The sequence below is a fragment of the Crocodylus porosus genome, unplaced genomic scaffold (assembly GCF_001723895.1).
Source record: "Crocodylus porosus isolate Cpor-Errol unplaced genomic scaffold, CroPor_comp1, whole genome shotgun sequence".
Classification (NCBI taxonomy): domain Eukaryota; kingdom Metazoa; phylum Chordata; order Crocodylia; family Crocodylidae; genus Crocodylus; species Crocodylus porosus.
In genome coordinates, this window is record NW_017728929.1 from 8,386,372 (window position 1) to 8,410,071 (window position 23,700).

The window sequence follows — 23,700 nt, forward strand, 5'->3', positions numbered from 1 at the left end:
CTGTGAAGGCCTTTCCACCATGATAAAAGTACTTCCTTCCATTCCCAAATTCTGTCCCGTCCCATCCTCTCAAAAGGACAACCCTCCCCATTTGTGCCTGAAAAGGAAGAAGTGCCAGAGAAGCCATGGGATTCAGTAGAAAATATTGTTAGTGCTATTAATTTGACACAGAAAGTTCAGCCATTCTGCTGCTGAGTGGCCCAAAAGGAGCCTAAATCAAATTATAGTCTACAAAAAAATCTCAGATATCAAAAGATGATTAGACCTGAAGGCCTTGCTTCTCCCCTCTCACCTGCATTTTTCATCTGTCCGTCTCCATTGTCTTCTGATATCCGTGAGGTTTAAATCATGGAAGGTGAGGTCCCTAAACCAAAGTTAAGAAGTTAATCTTGGACCAGGCTGCCTCTCAAAGGCAAGCAAGATGTAAAGGAGTGCTATCACATCCTTGTCTTAACTACCTGTTGTGGGCTGTTGAAGCAGTCTTAGACAAGTTTGGTCGGTGCTTGCTGTCAGTGCGCTGTTGATATCAAAGTGCAGCTGAGCAAAGAAGGGACCAGGAGCCAGAATTTCCAGTGTATTTCCAATCAAGTGGTTGCATGCAAAACGGACTGAGGTACTACTAAACCTACTCTAAAGCATGTAACCCCTGCTTGCTGCCAGCCTGATGGCAGGGATGAATGTCACCTTGGAGGACGTAGGAGGGCAGGATATAGGGAGCTGGGGAAAGGCAAGCCAGCTAGAGGGGATGTGAAGGGTTTTTTTACATTTATTTTTTATTTTTTAAATGTATTCCCTACAAGTGCCCTAGCTAAGTAGCACTACTGGAATTCTTTCCCTGCTGATAGAGGCAGGTGGATGGGATAGAGGCTTGTGGTAAGAAATGATCACCCTTGGATTGAACAGTGGTGGCCAGAAATCGCCAAAACCCTCCATCCATCCAAAGAAGAACTGAAACACCAGACAGGAATGCCTGCAAGTGCAAGCTGGGAAGCAGTGATGGCACAATAATCTTCATCCCAAACCTAAAGAGCAACAGTTTGCTTTGCAGCATAAATCCTCTGGTTTATAGGGTACTATACTCCTCATTTTTATAAGATCAATCCTTTGCACTGCTAACAATGAGTCAAATAAGGCATCCATCCCGCACCTGCTGCTGGGAGGATGCATCTGGCACCTGCCTACACGGAGAGTATTCCAAGATCAAGACTTAGCTTAATAAGCAGTGTCTGCCTGGCTATAAGCACTGACAGCTGCTGATCTCGGCTGTAATTCCAATGCGACCGCATTTTCAAGTCACAGTGCGCTCTAGATGCCAGGAAGGAGGTTCCTACTTATTATACAAGGAAGTGTTTTCAAAGTGCCTTCTGCAAGATTGCTTCCAAAAATAACAAGCCCGGATTTTTACAGTAGAGTTCCTCCCATCCCCTCGCTCCCTGCACTGTATTATCTTCAGTCAGAGGACCTACCCCTACCCCCCAGTCATTCCTAATCCCTTTGAGGTAGGAAGGGCTTTGCTGCTATGCTGTGCCATTACAGTTAGAGGGGGCTAATGCTCCTCAATTGTGCTGTTGGTTTAGGAATACAATTGTGCCAGTTGAAGCCCCAAGTAGGTTTCACCTTCTGCTCCATCATGTTGGCCTGGAGAGTTATCAGTTGGAAGCAAAGGAAGGGAAAACTCTGTGTGTAGAGATGAATAATCCATTGCTGATGGAGTAGAAAATAAAAATCAAGGCTTTAACCTCATAGCTATCTGCATTATGCTGCTGATAATACCTTGGCTAGTTATCAGGGTGGTTAGAAGTGGGGGTGGAATGTCCTGGCTCTCCCTGTTATGGCTGGACTAGGAAGTGTTGCTGCTGGTACAGACAGCATAGTGTGGGAGCAGGTCCTGGAAAGGCCTTTTAGAGGAAATTTCCATAGGTTGCTATTGCTGCTTCATGAAAAACTGTCCCGGGGTATATCTATGTTCAGTCTGGGTGACATTTGCAGTGTGTGGGTGACTGAACCTTCCTTGTGGCCCTTTAGGGGAGTGGAAGTTGATCCCTCAGGATGCTAACTGTTGGTGTTTTGAAACTACAGTAGCCTCAGGAGGTCCTAACCAAGGTCAGCCTCATAGGGCCAGGCTCTGCCTTGAAGAGTTCACCATCTAAGTTGATGCAGAAGAGACAGTAAGTGATGTGCTTAAGGTTGCCCAGCAGGTCAGTGGCACAGCCAGAAACAGAACTTGAGGCTTCTACGTCCCAGGTCAGCATCCTAATCACTTGGGCACTTAGTTGCTTGTCACCTATATCTTCCTTTTAAAGGATGGGGTTGGTTGCATCTATTTGGATCCTAGAGAGAAGGCAAAGACCAGCAGACTCTCCCTATACCTGAGGAAGGGTGCCTGTGCCCAAAAGCTTGCAAAGAACAATTTTTCCAACTATTTAGTTGGTTTAATAGAAGATACCACATTTACCCAAATAACCTTATCTTCCTTTTAAGCCACACTTGACAATGGCTTTTGCAGAGGTGTCTTCCATTTGAAGTGTCCCGATCCTGTGTTAACCTTTTGGCAGTTTTGTACTTACAGCATCTTCTTCAGTTTAAGATATTGTGGTTACTGTTGACTTTGATGAGTCTGTGCAGTGTCACAAGAGCCACCAATGGCAAAGGGGAGGGAGGTTATAAATAACATGGTCAGTAACTTGGACAGGTTCTTTGAAAGTAGAGGGAGAAGCAGGAGGGCATCCAGGTGGTTGAGGCTGTGGAAGGACAGGTTCATGAGCTGTCATATTCTTGACCCATTGAGACTACACAGTGAGAAGAGAGGAGGCCTGAGCTAAGTGGATGCAAGATGGTGGAGCTAAAGAATCAGTAGGGATGTAGCTTGAATCCATGGAGAGTCTAAAAAGAAAAGAGTAAAAAATAAATTGGATCCTGAAGTGAACCCCAGAGCCTGGGGGGTGAGGATTTGAACAGAGAGGTGATGAGCTTGGTTTCCTCTAGCTGTGTACAAGTATGTGAAAGAAGTCCAGTTGCATTCTGCCCAGGCTGTCCTCTGATGGACAAGAGAAGCATAACAAAGGAAACTGAAGTCATCCAGGAAGGATGAGACGGAGACATGGGTAGCATTCCAGTAGCGGTGGAGCAGAGACAATGGCAGCATTATACTTCCAGGGCACAAAGAAAGCAAAACCATGTGATGTTTGAAATGTGAGAGAAGAAGGCAAATTGAAGGGCAAGGTTCACACTGAGGTTGAGGCTGATATTGGGGAGGAAAAGGGGATGTATGCCAAGAAAGGTCATGAAAGAAATTCAAGAAAGATCATAAAGGGAAAGAAATGGTGTGTTGAGATGTTCTGCCCAAGAGAAACCCTTCCATTCCTCAGACATGTAAATTAAGGGAGCTCTGATGAAGACACATTATTAAATGCATAGAAAGATGCAGGTAGGGTCAAACTGCTACCATGAAAATGTAGGAGATACGGTGCAGGAGGAGGGTGGACTGGAAGTAGAAGAGCATCAAAGATGCACTTGTGGGACTCTGTAAGGTAGGGGCTTGGTCCTTGTTAGAAATGCTTAGAGCTGTCTTGTTGAGAAGAGCCTGGAGGAGGGAAGGAGAATGCATTGGTTGGAAAAGAGTGCGAGGATGAGGGTTGCTTTCTGAATATAAATGTGTAAGACGTTCATTTGAAAAAAAAAAGGGGGGAAGAATGAGTTACAGGTTTGGATTTGGAGTCTGGCTTCTTCATACCTTTCTGAGGGGCTTAATTTTACTTCCACTCACTTTAAGCCCCTTTACACTGTCAGAGTGAATAAGCATCAGGCCCACAGTATCTAAAACAGTGCATAATAGAGTGTTTCTTGCCAACTGGAGCCTTCAAGAAGATTCTTGACATTCTTGCATGATGGTGCTCTGTATTGAACCACCGCAGCTCCCACCTGTGCCCCTTAGTCCTCTGAAGTAGCATTGTTCACCCAAAGGAGGGCCATGGACTCCAGTGGGAGTACATCTGGAGTATGGCAATATTTGCCTGACTGTATTGTTTGGCTGCCAGGAAAGTGGCTTTCCATTCTGCCACTTGTTATCGTAATTCCTTGGAATAGAGTCAGGCTGTTGGGGAGGGAGTGTCACAGAAGTGGTAGATGCACCATAACAGTCATGACCTCAAATTCCACTGGATCCCTGTGAGAGCTGGGCCCTTATTCTACTCCGTGTAGATTCTTCCTTATCACTGTACAGCCTCAGCACTTCCCAGGGATGCATTAACAGATGCTAATCATATTGTTTATAGCTTTGGTCCCTTCTTCTCTCCCCAGGGGTAAAATAAGGGTCAAAGAAGGAGAGATCCAGAGTGCAAACTGAGGTGGAAAGTTTAGTGGGATCAAGGTTCGAGGAGCGGGGAAACAGATTTTTATGAGGGGGAGGTGGCTCAGCCCAAACATAACCAAGGAGTGGTCAGTGTAGATAAGATTATCATGAGCAGAATGGGAGAGGAGTGTCGCTGATAGTGAGAGCGAGGGTATGACCAGCGCTGTGGGTGTGCAAGAGGAGTGTTTGCATAAGTCTGTGGGGCAAGGAAAACAAAAGTGAATTGAAGCTCCCTTGAAGGAAATCTCTAGGGGACACTGATACATTGTGAAGAGAGCTCAGAGAGCACCAAAAGTGCAAGGATTAAGCTGCATGACAAGAAAATAAACTTACTAGGGTAGTAGAGACAGCACAGGCAAAAACAGTTTGCTGAAGATACCGAGCGAGAGCGCACAGGCTGGGAATAGGAGGCACCAGCAGTGCAGGTGGGGCAGATGCTTCAGACCAAACAATTCAAGCACATGAAGCCTTGACTGGACTGTTTTGGTACACACTGGGCATGCCTACATGTGCATTTATGCCAGTTTAAATCTACTTTGCAGTGGGACTAGGTTGGCATCTCTACATGCATGCATTTAAGTACATTAATGCTGTGTATGGACTGACTTGGGACTAAAGTTAGTCCTAAGTCAGTTCACACACAGTGTTACTGCACAGTAAGGCATCTACATGTGTGTTATTGTACAGTAGCTAATTGGGCACAAATTTAATACCTGCATGATGCAGGTATCAAATTTTCACTAAATTCAGCATAAGTTACCATGGCTAGAGACAGACATTCAAAAAGCCTGAGCCTGAATTGATTCAATCTTTGCAGGTTAGTCTAACCTGGCTAGGCTAAATCAGTTTTGTAACCAGGCAGACATGCCTGCAGTGGCTCAAGCTAGAAGCTGGGAGGTGCTAGAGCAGCCCTCCCTTCCTTCCACAACACTGAGCTGAGGTGGGGCGTGGTCAGGCCCCTGCAGGATGCTCTGATTAGCCAGCCCAGCAGGAACTTGATTACAGTGTTTGTCACCCCTAACTCAGTATTTAGCACCCCATTAAGAAAACAACACAGGGGCATTACCAGCTTCCTGTTGATTCCATCTCTTGATTCAGCAGGGGCCGTAGCTAGCATGTAGTCTTCTGGATAATACACAGACACCTCAGTAAGGCAGAGGGAAGAGCGGAATTCCTGCTTAGCAGGAAGTGGTGGGAGGAGGTGGGGAGCAGCCCGCAGTCTTGTCAGAGCTGCAGCCAGGGAGCAGAGGGGAGGAGCCAGCCCTGCTGTGGAGCAGAGAGCCCCGCTCAGCCCAGAGAGCATACTGAGATGCTGGAGGAGTCTGATTTATCTTAAACCAGCAAGGGGCTTGGGATGGACATTGCATAAACCAGTTTGAGCCAGTTCAGTTAAGTCTGATACTACATTCAACCAGGTTTATCTAAAACCAGTTTCAGCCATTTTCAAACTGGTTTACGTGCACTGAACATGCAGCAAGAGCCTGGTGAGGTCTGATGGAGCGGACCATGGTATGAATTCATGAAATAGGCCACTGCACTGCAGACTGGCAGTAGTCACCATCAATTAACACCACATTAGCGTGACTGTACAGCGAAAGAGTGGGTTGTGGTCAAATCTGAAAACTGGTCATTGGAGCACTTTGAAGAGGTGCTGCTGCTCCATTCTCCTTTTGGAGTACAGAGGTTGTTCGCCATGTTAGCCCATAGTCGGGCAGAAGGCAGGGCAGCACCTTGGAGACTAGTTCAGAGGCATGAGGTTTTGCAGGCAGCAACCTACTTCACTTGTCACAAGGAACAGACCCTATCATCTGACAAAGTAAATTGTTGCCTGAAACCTTGTGCCTCTCTGAACCAGTTGTTAGCTTCTAATTCCCATGCTACATGTGCAAATTCAAGTGTGATACAAACCCGTCCTCTTGGTGGCTGGCTTGCCTCTTTTATCACATGATAAAAGAATTGAATATGTGGTATGTTGTAATTTATCATGCAATTTAACACACAATAAATGTAATCTCTAGCAGGGACCTAGGGCAGGATGGCACCTTATCTTCTGGCTCTCCTTTGGAGTGCAATTGCTTGGTTAAGTAAGAGAGAGACATGTCCAGTTTATAAAAGCCAGTGTTGTGAATGTGGTTCAAATTCATTTCTATCCTGCAGCGTGGAGGAGAGCTACTGTTTTTAATTCTGCCCTTGAATCACATTACAATAAGCAAGTGCTCTGTAGTATAGTTCTTTTTATCACTGCCTACCTCAGACCACGACCTGGTACAGATATTTTGCTTGGGCTCTGCCTGTCCCTCAGATATATGCATGCCGAGGGCTGCGTAGATTTACCTTCTAAACAATCCCAGCGTAAACTAGAGTTGGGACTGTATAAACTAGTTCCAGCAGGCATTCTCCAATCTGTGCTCTCGGGCATTACTTCTGGAAAGCATCCCTAATCACTTAGCATGCTCAGCTAGATTCTTTATTTCAAGCTTGTGCATAATTGTCTCCCTGTGTGAGGGCCTTGATGAATATCACGTGATCCATGACAGCCCTTTCTCCTCCAACTCTGAACTGCTGGTTTAGGCCCACCCTTCAATGATCTCGGTGGTCCCCAAACCAAAAGTCAAAGTCTGAATACTCCTAGATTTTGAGGCATTTGAAATAGGAACCTTAGATTTACAGTTTGGGCCCATGTGCTAGAGGATAAGTGGGCCTCAGTTCCCCTCTCCTCTTATCTTGTCCAATCATGCCTGTTTAGAGTACAAACATGGCAAAAAGAGGGCCTGGTTCATATTCAGCATGGCCTGATTTGAACAGTCTCTATAGGACAATAGAGACTTGACCCTGTAAGTAAGTGCCTCCCAGGAGCTGCTAAACCACAAACACTAGGTGGAAAGGCTGTGGGTGGCAAAAGCAAATATAAGGCAGCAAAGTCACCTATGATGAAATGGTGAAAAAAATTCTGGTGCATTTCTCACACCTTTGGTGCTGCCTGGCAATCTGGTCACTTCGGTACCTGTGCAAGACCTGAGCCGAGCCCATTAAGTTTTGAAGTGGCTTCCTGAAGCTCAACTGACAAGTTCAAAAGCAGAATCAAGACTGAAAAAAGAGCAAACAGCTTCTTAAGAAGGCAAACCCTCTCCAAATATTTTCCCGCTCCATTTATTTAAGGTTCTTGTGTCTCCTTCCACTAGGTCTCCTTAGCCAAGTCATGAAGCAGATTATGACATTGTATCACTCGTCAGTTAGAGACGAACAATTGGATGAGTTATTTAAGTATCCTCACTTCTTTTATTGCTCCCTGCGCAGCCATTCCCTACATTTTGTGAATTAAGCCCTGGCTCTTTGCATCTACTTAATTAGCACCAATGCCACAGCAGATCTCCTCAGCACTTACCTTGACACAGCTGTATGTTCATAACAATTTGAAGGCTGCATAAGGTCATACATAGCTTAGGCAACCTCCTTGTAAAACTTAAGGGGAATAAATTGGTCTTAAATGGGACAGGCCATTAAAGTCAATGGAGTGGTACCACTTTGCACTAGCTTGAGGACTTGCTTATAGATATTTAAGGAGCTGTTAAAGTTATTCTGTCAACTGTGACTTAAAAATTACTGCTCACAGCAACCTGCTTTTTTTGCTGCATTTGGTTCAATCTTCTGCAAAGATATCTTACTGCCTTTCACATTCACATCTTCCTTTTACTTCTCTTGTTCTCTCCAGTACCTTATTACAGCTCTGCCTGTATCTTAGGTGACCTAAGTTTTTTTTTTTTGAAGCAGTGCCTTCAGGTAAGATATTGTAGTATAGTGGGTATAGCACTGATGTAGGGGTCAGATTTGGGTTTGGTCCATGGTTCTGTTGTGTGACAGTGGTCAAGTCAGTTCTTTCCCTGTTTTCCCTGCCAACCTCTGCCTGTCTACACAAAGATCCAAAGATGCATCTCAAGCCGGTCCAGAGAGGCGATACTCCCCCTCTATACGACATTGGTCAGGCCACAGTTGGAGTACTGCGTCCAGTTCTGGGCACCACACTTTAAGAAGGATGTGACCTGCCTTGAGGAGTTCAGAGGAGTGCCACCCATTTGGTTGGAGGGCAACAGGGCAGGCCCTAAGATGAGAGGCCGAGGGACCTGAACCTGTTCAGCCTCAGCAAACGGAGGCTATGGAGGGTATTTGGTGGCTGCCTACAGACTCATTAGGGGAGATGAGCAGCAAATAGGAAGGGTCCTATTCCCCCCAGCAGCACCTGGGGTGATGGGGAACAATGGCCAGAAGCTGCTAGAGAGTAGGTTCAGGTTAGAGATTAGGAGGCACTATTTCACTGTAGGGTGGCTAGGATCTGGAACCAACTACCTAGGGAAGTGGTCCTCGCTCCTACCTTGGATAAATTCAAAAAGAGGTTGGACGAACACCTGCCTGGGGTCATGTGATCCCAGCATGTGCTCCTGCCAGTGGCAGGGGGTCAGACTAGATGATCTGTTCAGGTCCCTTCTGACCCCAAATTACTATGAAACTAGAGACTAGGATTTTGGATGCAAAAGTGTATAGCCCCTGGAACAGTAGGATCTTGATCTTGTGCTTGCTAGAATATCATAATGATAGTAGTAAACAGTGCTTAACAAGAACAGCCGGAGTAATCTCTTCCATATTTGTGAAAGCTTCCACCTCCTTGTTACTAGTTAGTCAGTCCACCTCTCCCAAATCTTTCATAGTTTAGATTCTTACCTCTGGCATTATCTCTGCCTGATGCTGCACTCTCTTCCCACATTGGCAATACCCTTTCCTGTGGCATGCTAATTTGACACCTGATATTTTATTATTATGCACTTCTTTTCTGGATGGCCAAGGTCAAGAAACTGGGGGGTAAGTGCAAGAACTCCCCAAGGCTTTAGAAAGTTTCAGAGTCTATATGGGAAAACCGTAGGCCTCATTAGTTTCTAAAGCTAACTCTTAACATGGCTCATTGAATGAGATTATAATGAAAGGACTATGAACTCTCCCAGTGCATTTTAATGATGAATGGCCATTGCCATCTCACCCTAGCCTTTGTGGCTGCTTCTCTAATCATTAACACTGCGTTCCTTCTAAGGAATGTGAGTGCAGGATTCCTACATGGAGCTGGTTTGGTGACCCTGGAGAGGAAGGGCTTCATTCCCTCGTCCCTTACTCCATCTTTCCTCTTTCCAGTACTGTAGTAACTATTGACACAGGTGTTATTACACTGTGGTCCCAGGGTGCAAAATGGTGCCCATTGTTCACATACCACATAGCAAATATAACTGTGACCATGCAAGGTTCTTCCTGATTGCAGAGAGTCAAGCTGCTAATAAACTTCATACCCCTCTCTCAATCAACGTACAAAGAAAAGGCCTGACTCTGTTGGTTTAAGCATTTATATTTTTTCAGTCTTTGTGACTGGAGATCTGTCTTTTTATTTTTGCTAAACTGAAAAGAAACTCCTGTTTCATCATAGCGCAGTGACCTTCACTCAGGCCGATTTGCAATAGCTCTATTAAGGTTTTTTGGTTACCTTGGTATTGCTTTGTCAGTTTGCCAACCTCACTACCATCTCATTGGTCATTTTTCACCAGCCCCATAGATTGTTCCCTCCAAAACTATTTCCAAATGCTCCACATTTCCTAACCAGTGTAGTTAAAACACGGTCTCGGCATGCCTTTCATTAGTAATTGTTTATTAAGTGTCAACAAAATTGTTATCTTACATAAGCAGAGAGAGATACAAGATAAAAGAATACAGCACAGTTGACCCAGTTGGTTATGAGCTATTTTAAGCACGTATCATTTGCTGTTAATGTACTGAATATTGGCTGCTTTAAGCGATGTGTTAATGGCATTTGATGATTATTTTCTATACGAGATAAAATCTTACTGCCCAAAGTAGAGAGCCCATAGACGAAGACCTTGGTGCTGTCCTGATAACAAAATACCATAGAGGCTGCAGGGCTCTGGGCTCTTCCAGGCCTGTGCTCCTAAATGAGCAAGGATGTTGCCCTCTAGGGGCCAGTTCACAGTGAGGAGTGGGATGATCTTTGTTAATTTAAAATGAAGATTAGCCTAGCTCCCAAATTGTTTGGGACTGATTTGGCCTTGCAGCTGTGTGCAACCTGCAGCCTTCCTAGCCACTTCATATCTTAGTCCCACAGGGCAGGTCTTTGAGGAGTACCATTCTGCCAGGAGACTCTATCCTTATATCCAGCAATTCAGTCCCTTTTAAACCAGAAACCTGGAGGAAATATTGTCAGGTGTGTACAGGCATGAAGGAAAGTCCTCTCTGCTTCATTCAACAAGCGGGGTTTTGCTGAACCCGTTGCCTGGGAAGGTCCAGGTCTGCCAGTGTCGGCCCAGGCAGCTCTGCGTGTGCGAGCAGTGTGCATAAGGAGTCTCTCTGGGCGCTTGCTTACCTTTTAAAGTAAAGTGTGGCTTGGAAGGGAGTCAAACAGCTTGTATAAACAGCCTGCAGCCACGATCGCGCAGCCATTCTGAAGGGAGACATCAAGGTGATTAAGAGGGGAGCTGGGGAGGCAGTTTGTGCGGGTGTGCGTGAGTGTGTTTGTGGGTACGTGTGGGTGCATGTTGTGCCTTTCACTCACTATGCCTGTAATACAGCAGCTTGAACAGGAACTCGCCTTAGGCTCTGAAAAAATTCCTGGCGTAGGGTCTGACTCCCTCTGCTTTTAGAGGTTCAGTAATACGGCTACAAGCAGCGCTGAGTATCTTGGCACCCTAGTGGTTTTCCCTCCACTGCTCCTGCTTCTCTCCAAGTGAGTTGATCTGTTCTTATTTAAAACAAATTTTGTTTTCAAAAGTGTTGTAAAAGGTGGATACTAGTAGCTGAGTCTGGGCATGGAGGTTTTCCATGCATGTGAGAGATCAGCCACTCTTCCTTGGCTGCAGGGGACCTGCAGGGTGTGTAGGGGGGTGGGGGGGAAGGGTTCATGTCACCATGCTGATTTTCAGGAAAAGGCAGGTCAGACGTTGCCTTGTGGGTGGGGAAAACTAGTGATCAAAGCATTCGCTCCATCACCTGCCCCTCTTCCCAAATGCCTAGCCTGGGGGGTGGCCAGGATTTTAACCTTCATCTAGAGGGGGCTGAGAGAAACACAGATGATGAGCAATGGTGGTAAAGGAAGGGGAGAGGGGCAGAGAAAGTGAGAGACAGGGGGAGAAATAAGTGCAAAAACAATAGCTCTGTTGCAGAAGGCAGCATGGCCTCCTGGCTGGATGCAAACCTAAAAAACAGGAAACCTTACTTTGCCACTGACTTGCTGTGAGATCTTGGTCAAATCACTTCTCCTCCGTTTCCCTTCCTGCCTTCCCTTTTGAGATGCTAAGCTCTTTAGGGTGTGGGCTGCCTCATACCATCTCTGTGTCCAGCCCCTAGTGTAACTGGTCCTCAGCCTTGTTTGGGGCCAGAAGTCACCGTGGTAATATAGATAATAGCACTAAAAGCTAAACCTCTTGAAGACTGAAAGGCACACTAGAAACACTTCAGAGGAGGATGAAGGATTATAGACAAATTAGTCTGGGGGAATACAGGAGCAAAATGCTGAAGCAAAATGCAGGCAGCCTGCACATGAAGGGACACGTGGAGAGCAAAGAAAGACAAGGGAGAGGTCCAAGAGCATGTGCATATGCCCCATGGGAGCTGGGCACCTCCCTCTCCTTTGCAGTGGTGGATATCTTCTCCCTCATTATCCCAAACCACTCCTGCTCCCTTTCCTCCTTCAGTCCACCTCTGACCTTGGGCTGCTGCCCCGGATTGCTCTTGAGACTGCCACGCTCATCCAGGAAGGCACCTCTCCCCATTAGCCCCACATGATACCTCTGCAAGATTGGACCTTCTGATTTTAATAAAAACCCTGTGTGCTGCAGGCAGGGGAGAGCCTGTCTCAGGCAAGCAGCTGTATCCTATCAAAGCTGATCAAAAGCACAGTGGGGAAGAGTCCAAAAGCCAGCTGGGCTCCTGACACCAACATGCAGGTGTTGTAAAGCACAGAATTATTTTATTTCTTCCTCCTCCTTTTGGGTGGCATTCCAATTCCAGCTTTTTCCAGGGTAAAAAATGCTCCCCTGCCCTTCACCTCCCATCATGTGGTCTCAAGGCATTCAACCTCTGACACCACTCTTCAGTCTGCCTGATTTCCTTGCCCATTTTAACTTGGGATGAGTCGGTCTTCCCTGAGCATCATCTCTTGTGTGTTTCTCCTCTTGTTCATAACTCTGCTCACAGACGCCCACAGCAGTGAGCTCCAAAATGTCAGGATCACACTGGCCGCTTCAGCTCCAAGCACCTGGATGGTAAAGGGAGGGGAGGGGAGGAGAGGAAAATCCTGCACCATAGTGACAGCCTTGGAGTAGAAATAAGGGGCCGTTGTAGTTTGGATTAGGAGAGCATCTCTACTTCCTCTACTGCAACTGAGACATGCTCAGTGCTGCACAAACTCGTAATGAAAGAGTCCCAAAGTGGGAATAATGGAGGTGAAGTTTAAATGGAGGTGAAATGATTTGCCCCAGGTTATACAGTGAATTGGTGACAGAGCCAGCAATGGAAACCTGGTCTTCTGAGTCACCACCCCACATCCTCACTGCTAAGGTACACTGGCTTCTCTCCAGCTTTTCCTAGGCTAGCGGTAGCCTCCATGATGGCTGAGAGTGATGTGTTAGTAAAGGCTGGAGTTTAGATCGACTCCCCAAGAACAGGGCAGAACATCTGTGATGTAAATGGGCTAGGTGATTCAGGTGATGCATTCCCCTGCCTTAGCCCCAGTTGCATAACCTTCTGTCTGCCTAAGGCCCCGTTGGCACAACTTTCCCCCTTCATCTGCCTGTACAGCCCAGGACAGCCAGGCAGGCTGGGTTCTAGCAAATGCAACTGAATCGGACCTATCGAGACTCTCATTTTGTCATCCCACTACATGACTCTGGGGGGTGTCATGGGCAAAGGAAGTCCTTGCCCCAGGCTTGTATCCCTCCTCCATAGCAGGACTTCCCCGACCTTTGCGCTGCCCCTCTGGTTTTCTTCCTTAGTCTGCTTTCCTCAGCCCAGGCTGCTTCAAGTTCCACCTAGGCGTGATAGGCCTCGATACACATGCAAGTGATTTATCTAAATGTGGACTCAAGTGCATCCAATTTCTGCTTGGGCCGCGCTTCTACCCCACTCGCTAACCACCTGGATCCACCACCAACTGCTGCACCCTTCATCCACCTCCCGACATGCTCCTGTTCTGTCCCCCTGCAAAAATCCTTTCCTGGCTACCACTTGGGCCAGCAAACCTCCCCCTCCCCTTTTTACATCCAAGCTCCCCAGTCCTCAGCCCTCTGCTGCTCTCGGCCCTTGACGTCTCTCCCCATCTCTCACTGCCTTCTGCCATCACCTAGGTTTCTACTTTCCTGTTTTCCCCTTCTCCTCTCGGAGTCATTTCTCTCCTCCAGCAGCTTGGCCTGCCCAGCCACTCCTCACCTTCACCTCTGCCCTCTTGTTCTGACCTTCCTGTTGTTCCTGTGTAGCGCAGCACCTTTGCAGAAGGTCCTGGGATGATTCTGACATTTTCCACTGTCAAATCACCCTCTCGCTTCCACCCCCCTCTTCATAAACAGCTTTGCTTCTCTTGCCTACGCCTTTGCACCATCGAGCTCTCAGCAGCTGTTCTATATCTTAAGTGCTCCCGGCCCCCCTCCTCTGTTTCCCTAACACTTCCTTATTAGACCTCCTTAAACAGGATCTGGCTGGATTTTCATAACAAAATTAACACTATCTGGCAAAAAAATTCCTCCTCCCTTTCTAAGCCACCCTCCCGCATCCCAGAAGCCACCTTTCTCCTTCAGCCTGGCTTTAATTTTGAAGCTCTTCCTTTCTATTATTGCCTGTAACCCTTAACTTTTCCCTCTGATTGTATTCTCCCCAACAATCCTCCTCCTCCCCCTTTTCTGTCTCAGCTTACCTCTCTGCCTGCAGCGCTATGCTGCTCTGCACATGGGGTAGATTCATCTGGCTCCATGGAGTCCCCTCTTGCCCCATAACATTCCTGTTGACTCTAGGGAGCAACCTGAGACAAACCCCCAGATGTAGATCTAGGTCTGGCTCTACAGGCATTGCTTGGACCTAGATCTAGAATGATAAATTGGGACACCCAGGGTGAGATCCTGCCCCTGAGGGAGTAGGTGGAAAAACTCCCATGGTCTTTAATGGAGGTGGGATTTCACCCTGTGAGCCAACCCACAAGTGCCGTACTGGTTGAACAGATGTTTGGTGTAGCTCTTGCTGATGCCAAGTCTGGCTGTTGGGTTCTGGTTCATCTGTGCTGTCAGGAAATAACCAGGATCTTTTTTTCATGTGCTTCCTTTTTCCTTTTGTTCCCCTTCCAGGGGCTCATGCTATAGTAGCACTGCCTAGTGGCTCTAGCACACAGCCTTTCATTCCCCCCATAGGGACAGCAGAAAGTCTAGCCCAGATGCCCCTCATCTTCAATACTCATCTTCGGTACTACAGCCTTCTCTTCGGCATCGGCCACTGCAGTCTTGCCTCCCTCCTACCCATTCAGAAAATCACTTTCCCTAATTTATTTTTCTTTTTTTTTTTTTTGCCCATGTTGCCCCTCCCTTCTCCATCCATCATCCACTGTTTTGCTCAACTCTGTTGCCTCAGACATAAGCTACTTGTCTTCACTCTTCATGGACTTTCCTTCCCTTGCCTATCAAATGGCTTCAAGACGTGACCTGCCCCCAGTCTGGCTTTTACTGCCCCCTTGTTGCTTTTTAAATAATCGATTTGGTGCTTTTTTCCAGACCACCCCCAGAACCAGACCCAAAGCAACTCTTGAGTCCTTAATCCTAGCCCAGTCTAAGGTTTGCCTCCAGTGTGATGGTACCTGCAAAATAGCCCTGAGGCCACTGCCCATCACACTGACCAGCCTTGCCTCCTTTTTTCTTTTGGCTCTGTACTGTCTTTCCATCCACTGGTTGTCTCTGGTTTTTTAAGTTGTAGCTTCTTGCTGACACAAGCTATCTTCTTGTTCTGAGTTGGACAGTACCTAGCACAGTAAGAGTTTTGGTCCATGCTCAGCCTCCTGGGTGCTACCACCTTACCAATACATGGTATGTATGATCATTATTATTATCTCAGCCACAGATGTAAGGGACTTGCAAGCATTGCTGCCCCTTTGATCCCCAGAACGCTGTTTCAGGTTCCCAGCATTATCTCTGCTGGGCATTCTTCCGGAGTCCAGAAAATATTTGACTTCCTGTGAATCAACATTTAAAAAAAAAAAGACAGGCTTTTCCCCCTATTTTAATTTTTTTAAATAAAATATTGGCACCGTTTGCATAAGGCACATTCCAAAGAAAATAAAGGAAAACCAATAGTGCTAAGTATAGATCAAAACAGGGATGTGAACATATTCCTTTCTTTAATGTGCCCATGCTCCTTTTGATCATGTCTCTGCCCTGTCTTGGTATCCTTTACACTTCCTCTCCTCCTCTGTCACTTCACTGTGGGCCCTGCTGTTTGGTTTCCTCACACCAAGTATCACAGAACACATGGTCTTGGGGATCTTGGCTTTTGGCTTTGTTCTTGTCGTGCTGTGGAGATCTTTCAGTGATGGTCATGATGAAACTCCTTTCACCTGAGGAGCTTATAGGCCTGCACTGGCACTTATATTCCCATTTTGCAGGTGTGTAAAAGTGAGGCATGGCCTGGAAGCATCATGGCTCCATTGTGGCCTGCTGTGCATCAAGTGGCCACTGAGTTACTGACACAGAGTACAGCAAGCCTCTGCAAGGTTGGGAGTGGCTTTTTGTTCTGTGATTGTACAGGCCCTGTCAAAATAGGAACCTGGCCTTGCCAGGATACAAACAATAACAATACCTTATTGCCTTGTCAACAGCAGAATCAGGAGTCAAATTCCCCATTTGCTTTTCTAACCATTATCCCACACTCTCTCCCAACCTAAATAAATAACTTCCTGGCAGTGAAAAGCTGATAAGCAGCAACTGATAAACATAATAAAGTTGCATTTCAGGATATACAAACATAGTAAATAATATCCTCCAGTACTCCTCGATCCCAGCAGCCATAAAGGTGCACCCATACTTAGTCGCATCCCTTTGCAGTTCTGCTGAATGTGTAATTATGCAAAGCCTTGTATAAATATTAACAAGTGAATCAAGAAAGAATAATTCATGCATGCCTTTTGGGAGACCTTTCCGTCTTCCTCGGTATCAGCAGTCAGTCTTCTGCTAAAGGAGCACATCTCTTCCCCCTCCCCTAAGCCCTGCAATCTGTTCTGCTAAAGGTTTCTGATGCTGAATCAAGGAAACAGATTTCCCTGCAACAGGCAGCTCCATTTGTATCAAGCATTTGTAGCCTGAGGCAGTAAACCAATTATCAGGCCTGGCCTGTGTAGCAATTTTTTTCACGCCGTGTTGAAGTCCAGCGTTCCGGACAGAGTTAAAAGTCCAGCACACACATGTCATGGAATGAAGAGGCCTAGAGCAGAGTTTCAGAGAAAGAAGCAGATGAAGAGGAATAGTCCCCATCAGATTATAGGACAGACCCAGCCATGGGAAGGGGTAACCCTTCCTGTCCTGCAGACTTCTCATAAGCAGTGCCCTAGCTGTGCTTAGCCCAAGCCCACTGCATCCTCCATCTTCCCCCCACCCCCATTGGCCTTGTCACAGGAGTCATGTCTGAGGGAAGCTTAGTAAGAGCTGGCTGAGAATCCTGCTTCCTAAGCCAGTCAAAGGGAAAACGAAAGGTAAATGTGTATGTACCTGTACATTTATTTTCTCCTACATTCTTAGAAACTGTAGCCATTATGTTGATGATTCAGTAGCAACTAAGGGCACCAGAAGAGATCAAGGCTTCGTTATGTAGGGTTTTGTATGGACACACAACAAGAGGCAGTCCCGGTCCCAAATTGCTTGGGGTAGGGCAGTGGTAGAACTGGGCACAGGGCAGTGGTAGAACTGGGACTGGGACCAGCACCCAGCTGTCCTTGAAGCCTAGGCTAGGGTCCTCTCCATTGGAGCTGTGTCAGTTGGATGCACATGGATGGCAAAATGGATATAGGTAAGAGCTGGGAGAAGGGAGAGCAAGAGAGGAAGAAAAGAGCAATAAATCCAGGAAGGCAGTTCATCTAAAACATGTCCTGCCAGCAGGGAAGGAGAGATGGAGAAACCCAAGAAAATAACATGAAGGTCTGGGGGCTTTTTTTCTTGCTAGACAGATGTCAAAGAGTTGAAAAGCAATACACACTCATATTTATCTGGGCTTCAGCATGCACATTACCCCTACCTAGCTGCCTGCAATGATCTCCCATTGAAAGCACTTAGCCTCCACAGGCACTGGGCAATCACACATACTACTTCTGTTTGTAGCTTGTCATGGAGGGATGATGCTAATCTTCGTGAGAATAGGGCCAGAGGAGAGGATATGCCTTTTGGCCAGCAGCCAGGAGCAAAGCAGGTGCATCCAGATCCACATCCCATCATATCTCCTGATTTGCCTGCAGGTGGTGATGTGATGCTGGGAAGAAATAACAGGGCAGGCCACCAATCTGGCTGAGCCTAGGAGTGGAAATGTCCCTTTGGCATGCAACCTGTAAATAAACACCCTTAAATGAAGGCTCTTGGTTGACACAGTGATGTGGGTGACTCTTAGACGCAGCTGTTTAATGCTGTGTGAGAAGCTTACATAGGAGGTGTGGCCACAAATGCTGGCTTGGGTCTGTGCCAGAGCAGAACAAGACCATTGGCCAGCTCACATGGGCTAGGGACAGACATTCAAAAAGCCTGCGCCTGAATTGATTTAATCTTTGCAGGTTAGTCTAAGCTACTTAGACTGAATCAGTTTGCAACTGCACAGCCATTCCCTCTGAATGAAAAAATTCAAGCACATGCCTCCAGTGGCTCAGGCTAGAAGCAGGGGGGTGCTAGAGCAGCCCTCTTCTCACTTCCAAAGTGGTGAGCTGGGGGTGGGAGCAGGCAGGCAGGCCCCAGAAGGATACTCTGATTAGGAAGAGATTTAAATTCCCACCCTGGCCTGCACAGTCCCAGGCTTTTCCCTACTCCCTGCTCAAGGGGTGGGAGTGTTGCTAGCCCCCAGCCCCGGGCTAGCACTCTGAGGCAAAGACGGGGTGTGCAGTACGTGCATCTGTTGATGATGCTGAGCTTTTTAGTCTCCCTCTCCCTGCTTCTTTATACTGTCTGCAAACCTGGCACCTGAGGGAGCCAGCAGAGAGCTGATAACACAGCATTTATCAGCTCATCAACAAAATAAAAGCTGCTCTCATTAGTCCAAACTCTTCTTAAGCAGCTTTTCCCAAGGGAGGAAAGGAGGGACATCACCAGCTGACCTGTTGATTACCTCTAAAGCCCCAGTGTTTGTTCTGCCAGTTCCAGTGAAATTGGCCATGGGCCCATGCCCACACCCACATACCTCTCAGCATTAGCTAGCATACCACATGCCTCGGGTCCATGCTGTGGGAGATGGGAGGGAGGGGAGGATCCCTGCTCAAGCAGTGAGCAGCAAGGAGGGGGGCAGGGGCAATCCAGGCAGAGCCCACTGTGCCTGCAGTCTCTCCTGGAGCTCTGGCTAGGGAGCAGAGGATGGGGGCAGCCCTGTTCTCAGGAGCAGACCACACAGCCCAGGGCTGCAAAGCATCTGGGATGCTGGAGGGCTCTGGTTTAACTTAAACTAGGAATGGGTCTGGGGCAGGCATTGCATAAACCGGTTTGACCCAAATCAGGTAAGTCTGATATGACGTTCAACCAGGTCTATCTGAAACCAGTTTCAGCCATTTTGCTGGTTGTGTGCCATGAGCTTCTGTTCTGTTACAGGTTTAAACCAGTTTCTGATCACTTAAACCAGTTTATGTGTAATGTCTGTCCCTAGCCCTGAGGTCTGGCTGCTAACTTGGTTATGTATCAGCAGGGGGCAGCTATCAGGTATTAACTAGAAATCTTTCTACAGGTGTTTGTGGTTTGCCATGGCCTTCTCCAGTTATCCCAGCTTCTCTACAGCGCCAACTTCAAGAGCAGCCTGTCTACCATTGAGAAGCGCTTTGGACTCTCCAGTCTCTCTTCTGGCTTAATCTCCAGCCTACATGAGGTAAGGGCCTCTGACATGCTTGAGTGGGCTCCCTTTGGGGGGATGTGAGGGTGGAAACATTATTTTCTGTGAAGGACCCCTAGGCACACTCTCTTAAGGTTTTGTTAGCAGAGCTTACATGTCTCAGCAGAAGTGCATTGCCTTGGTCTGCATGACAGACTCCCAGCACCAGTAGTTCAGCAGGAATACTAGAAGCAGGATAGCAGGATAACTATGAGTCGGCCCCTGTGTCCACCGGCTCTCTCCAGCTCCTCCTGGTTATCACTGAAAGGAGACCAAGGCCATCAACTTGCCTGGACCCTGAGCACACACCTTCCCAGTGTTCCCATAGAATCAATGAGTCGGAAGGGACCTAGACAGATCATCGAGTCCAACCCCCTGCCATGGGCAGGGAGGAGCACTGGGGGTGGGAAGGGCCATAAGACCCCAGCCAGGTGCCTATCCAGTCTCCTCTTGAAGATCTCCAGGGAAGGTGAGAGCACCACCTCTCTGGGAAGCCTATTCCTTACAGTGAAGTAGTTCTTCCTAATATCAAACCTAAACCTATCCTCCCTCAGCTTGTGGCCATTGTTCCTAGTGACTCCAAGGGGGGCCCTGGTGAACAGACTTTCCCCGAGTCCCTGCTGGTGGCCCCTGATAAGGTTGTAGGCAGCCACAAGATCCCCCTCAGTCTCCTCTTGCGGAGAATGAAGAGATTCAGGTCCCTCAGCCTCTCCTCATAGGGCTGGCCACGGAGGCCCCCAGCCATATAAGTGGCCTCCTCTGGACCCTCTCCAGGTTCTCCATGTCCCTCTTGAAGCGCGGTGCCCAGAACTGGGCACAGTACTCCAGTTGCGGCCTGACCAGTGCCGCATAGAGGGGGAGCAAGACCTCTCTGGACCAGTTAGTGATGCCCCTGTTGATGCATGACAGGGTGCGGTTGGCTCTGCCTATTGCTTTGTCACATTGGTGACTCATATTCATCCTGGAGTCCATCATGACTCCAAGATCCCTCTCTGCCTCTGTGCTGCCGAGAGGGTCAGCCCCTAACCTATAACCATAATGCTGGTTCCCTCTCTCCAAGTGCAGCACCCTGCACTTGTCCCTGTTGAACTGCATCCTGTTCAGATCCGCCCACTTCTCCAACCTATCCAGGTCTGCCTGGATGCGGTCCCTGCCTGCCGATGTATTCACTTTACCCCACAGCTTGGTGTCATCGGCAAACTTGAACAGGGTGCTCTCCACATCCTCGTCCAGGTCACTAATGAAGATGTTGAACAGCACTGGCCCAAGGACTGAGCCCTGTGGGACTCCACTGCCTACACCCTCCCAGGTCGACATTGACCCGTCCACCACCACCCTTTGGGTGTGTCCTTGGAGCCAGTTTGCCACCCATGTGACTGTGCATTTGTCAATGACTCACCTTGAACTTGCTTTATTCCCTGGGTGGCACTGGGCTGTGGGAGCACAACATAGCAGGGTTGGCTTCAGTTTGCCTGTTTTCAAGTTATAACTTGGCTCCTTATGACTCAGCCAGGAACAGCTTTGATTTAAACCTGACATTTGACAAGCGGCTGCTCTCTGGCATGGGCCATAATTGATCCTAGAAGGAAAAACATAAAACCTCAAAGGTGCTTAATTAAAAAAAAAAGTGCACAGCTTCACATGCACAGCTCACTCTTGCAGAAAAGTCCCACTGGGTCTGTTAATTATTATATGTTTAGCGCCATCAGTAGGAAGCAGAAATTGGGGAAATTCAAGTTGTGTTGCAAGCAGGTCATTGCACAAAAGCAGAGTGTGGTGTTATGGCGCATTGGCTTTCAGCTAGCATGGTGGAAGCTCAGGGCTTGTCAATGGGGCAAGGAGCTAGAGTGCATCAGCTGGCTGACAACGCTTTCATTCAAAGAGACTAGACTGGCTTATCTTGCTGTAGCTTCATCTGAGAAGGGTGCTCCTGAATGAGCGTGTGCACATAAGAGCCTAATGCAATTTAACTTGTGTTCATTCACTTGGCACCTTTCCTGTCACAGCAGCAAGCCATTGGCAGTGCCCTTGTCTCTTGTGCTTTTTGCCTGTCACCACATATGTTCCCTTATGGCTTGGTATGCAGAATGGCTCAGAGTACCTTGCAGATGCTTTTGGACAGCTGGTTTCCTGGGACTATAGAGGACTGGACTCAGTGATCTGGGAAGTCCCTTCCAGTCGTATGTTCTTACCTTTAATTACTTTGCCTTGACATGGCAAAGCAGCTGTTTTCAGACAAGCCTTAGCTAGGTTGATAGCACTGGTTTCAGCTCTTTCATTTTCCTTTTCTTCCTTCATTTTCTGCAAACTAATTTGGCCCAGTATGAGTGTTGTGGTTCTCTTCCTTTCAAGTGCTGGTTTGGTTACTGCTCAAGCAGATAGGCCTTGTCTCTAGCAATCTTGCTAGCTGGCCCCCTGTCTCCAATATTCTCTGCTGGGATAGTGAGATAACTGTGGAGTTATCTAGACAGGGGTCCAGATGTAGCACCAACTCATTGGTAAAGTTTCTTACTCTTACCTAGTGTCTATATGGGCTAGATCTGGAAGTGTCATTTGGAAAGGTGTAGGTCATATGGAATCAGGCTTTCAAAAGAGTTTTGATAGCCAGTGCCTTGTACCCGTAGCTGAGGGTAGACTTCCCAAGGAGCTCCGCATGTTGGGTATACGTTGAGTGTTTTTCTCTTGAAAATCTGGCCCATGGCAGCCTACAGGGGAGCTTGCAGATAAGAGATTGAGGTGTGCATGGTGCCATCTCCCTCAGGGATGTGTTCCACCTATGTGTCCTGACGGAGTGCGTCCCTGGTTCTTTCTGAAATCACCAGTGCCCAGAAGCACCTTTCCTTACATGTGCCAGATTTTTATAACCTTTTTCTCTTGACTCTGGATGTCCTCACTGTGATCTCTACCTTAGTGACTTCTGGTAGACTCCCTTAACTTAGTTTATCTCAGTACACTGTATATTTGGGCTACACTTGAAAACCCTTTGGAAACTATTGGTGCAGCGTGAACCTTTTCATTTCTTCATGTTCCTCATATCTACTAACATATCAGACCTGTTCTTTGACTCATTTGGTCTCCTGTTTGCTTTTGATTTTAATCTTTTTCACTATCAGCAAAACTGTGTGTCTGCTTCTGAAGTCAGATGGGGGCAATTCAGCTAGCAGACCCTGGACTGAATTATCTGGGAATGGAGCATACCTACAGAAAGGTTGTAATCTCTGGAATTTATTTGCTCTACTGGTCTGATATTGCCCATGTCTGTCAACTGTTAAGGCCCATCTCTTTTCCATAGTTCTGGTATAGGAAATCACAGTCAGTGATTGCTCAATTTTGAAGGTCTTTTCCCCCTTACTGTGTAACCAGTGGTGTAATATAGATACACCCTACTGTGCATAATTAAGTGTACTTTGTAAAATAAGCAAAGTGCAGTTTCCCTTTGTTTGTATTCTCATTCATCACGATCATTATGCCAGTGCCTAAGGGCCAGCCAGAGTGGGGCCAGCCCAATGGGCCTCATATATTTTAATCACATTTAAGAGACACACTAGTTTTCAGTCGGCTCTTTCTGGGGAAAATGCCAGAGCTCAGCTCACTCTGCTCATTGTTCCTTGTGTCTGTTTAGGATTCTGAGCCAATGAGTTATTGGCTGCTGTTTCCAAAGGGTTTAAGGGAATTAGGTACCCAACTCCTTGTCTAACCGTACGCTGTAAGAACAAGCTGTTCAGAAGCACTCGGCCTCAGCCAAGCTCTGCTGCTTTTGATGTCAGTGAGAGTTTTACCACTGATGTCAATGAAAGTTTCATTGCATCATAGAAAGTTAAGGTTGGAAGGGACCTCAGGAGATCATCTAGTCCAACCCCCTGCTCAAAGTAGAACCATCCCCAAATAAGACTAGATTGCTATTGATGCCTCCTAAGAATTCCCCCCTCAGCCTTCAGGGTCATAGGTGACTCCTGCCATCCGCTGCAGTATGGATTTGCAATGTCCACTGTAGTAACGCACCGTGTTCCCCCTCCTGATGAGCGCTCTAGAAGAAAACTGTAGTCCACCTATAAGAATGAGAGACTCTCCATTGACTTTAATGGGCTTCCCGCAGGCCCAGGTGCACTCCGATGTATCAGCCTGATTTCTATCCCGGGGAAGATCGTAGAAAAGTTTATTAAAGAGGCCATCCTTAATGGACTGGCCGACACCAACATCCTGAGGGATAGCTAGGACGGGTTTGTTGC

General features: G+C 47.3%; 1 protein-coding gene across 2 annotated transcripts in view; it reads left to right on the forward strand.

The window, feature by feature from the left end:
* SLCO2A1 (solute carrier organic anion transporter family member 2A1) overlaps positions 1–23,700 on the forward strand; it is a 101,647-nt gene that overhangs the window by 38,953 nt on the left and 38,994 nt on the right. For both annotated transcript variants that reach the window (XM_019542976.1, XM_019542977.1), the window contains exon 4: positions 19,331–19,468. In XM_019542976.1, the coding sequence (XP_019398521.1) occupies positions 19,331–19,468 (138 nt within the window). The remainder of the gene's footprint in view (positions 1–19,330; positions 19,469–23,700) is intronic.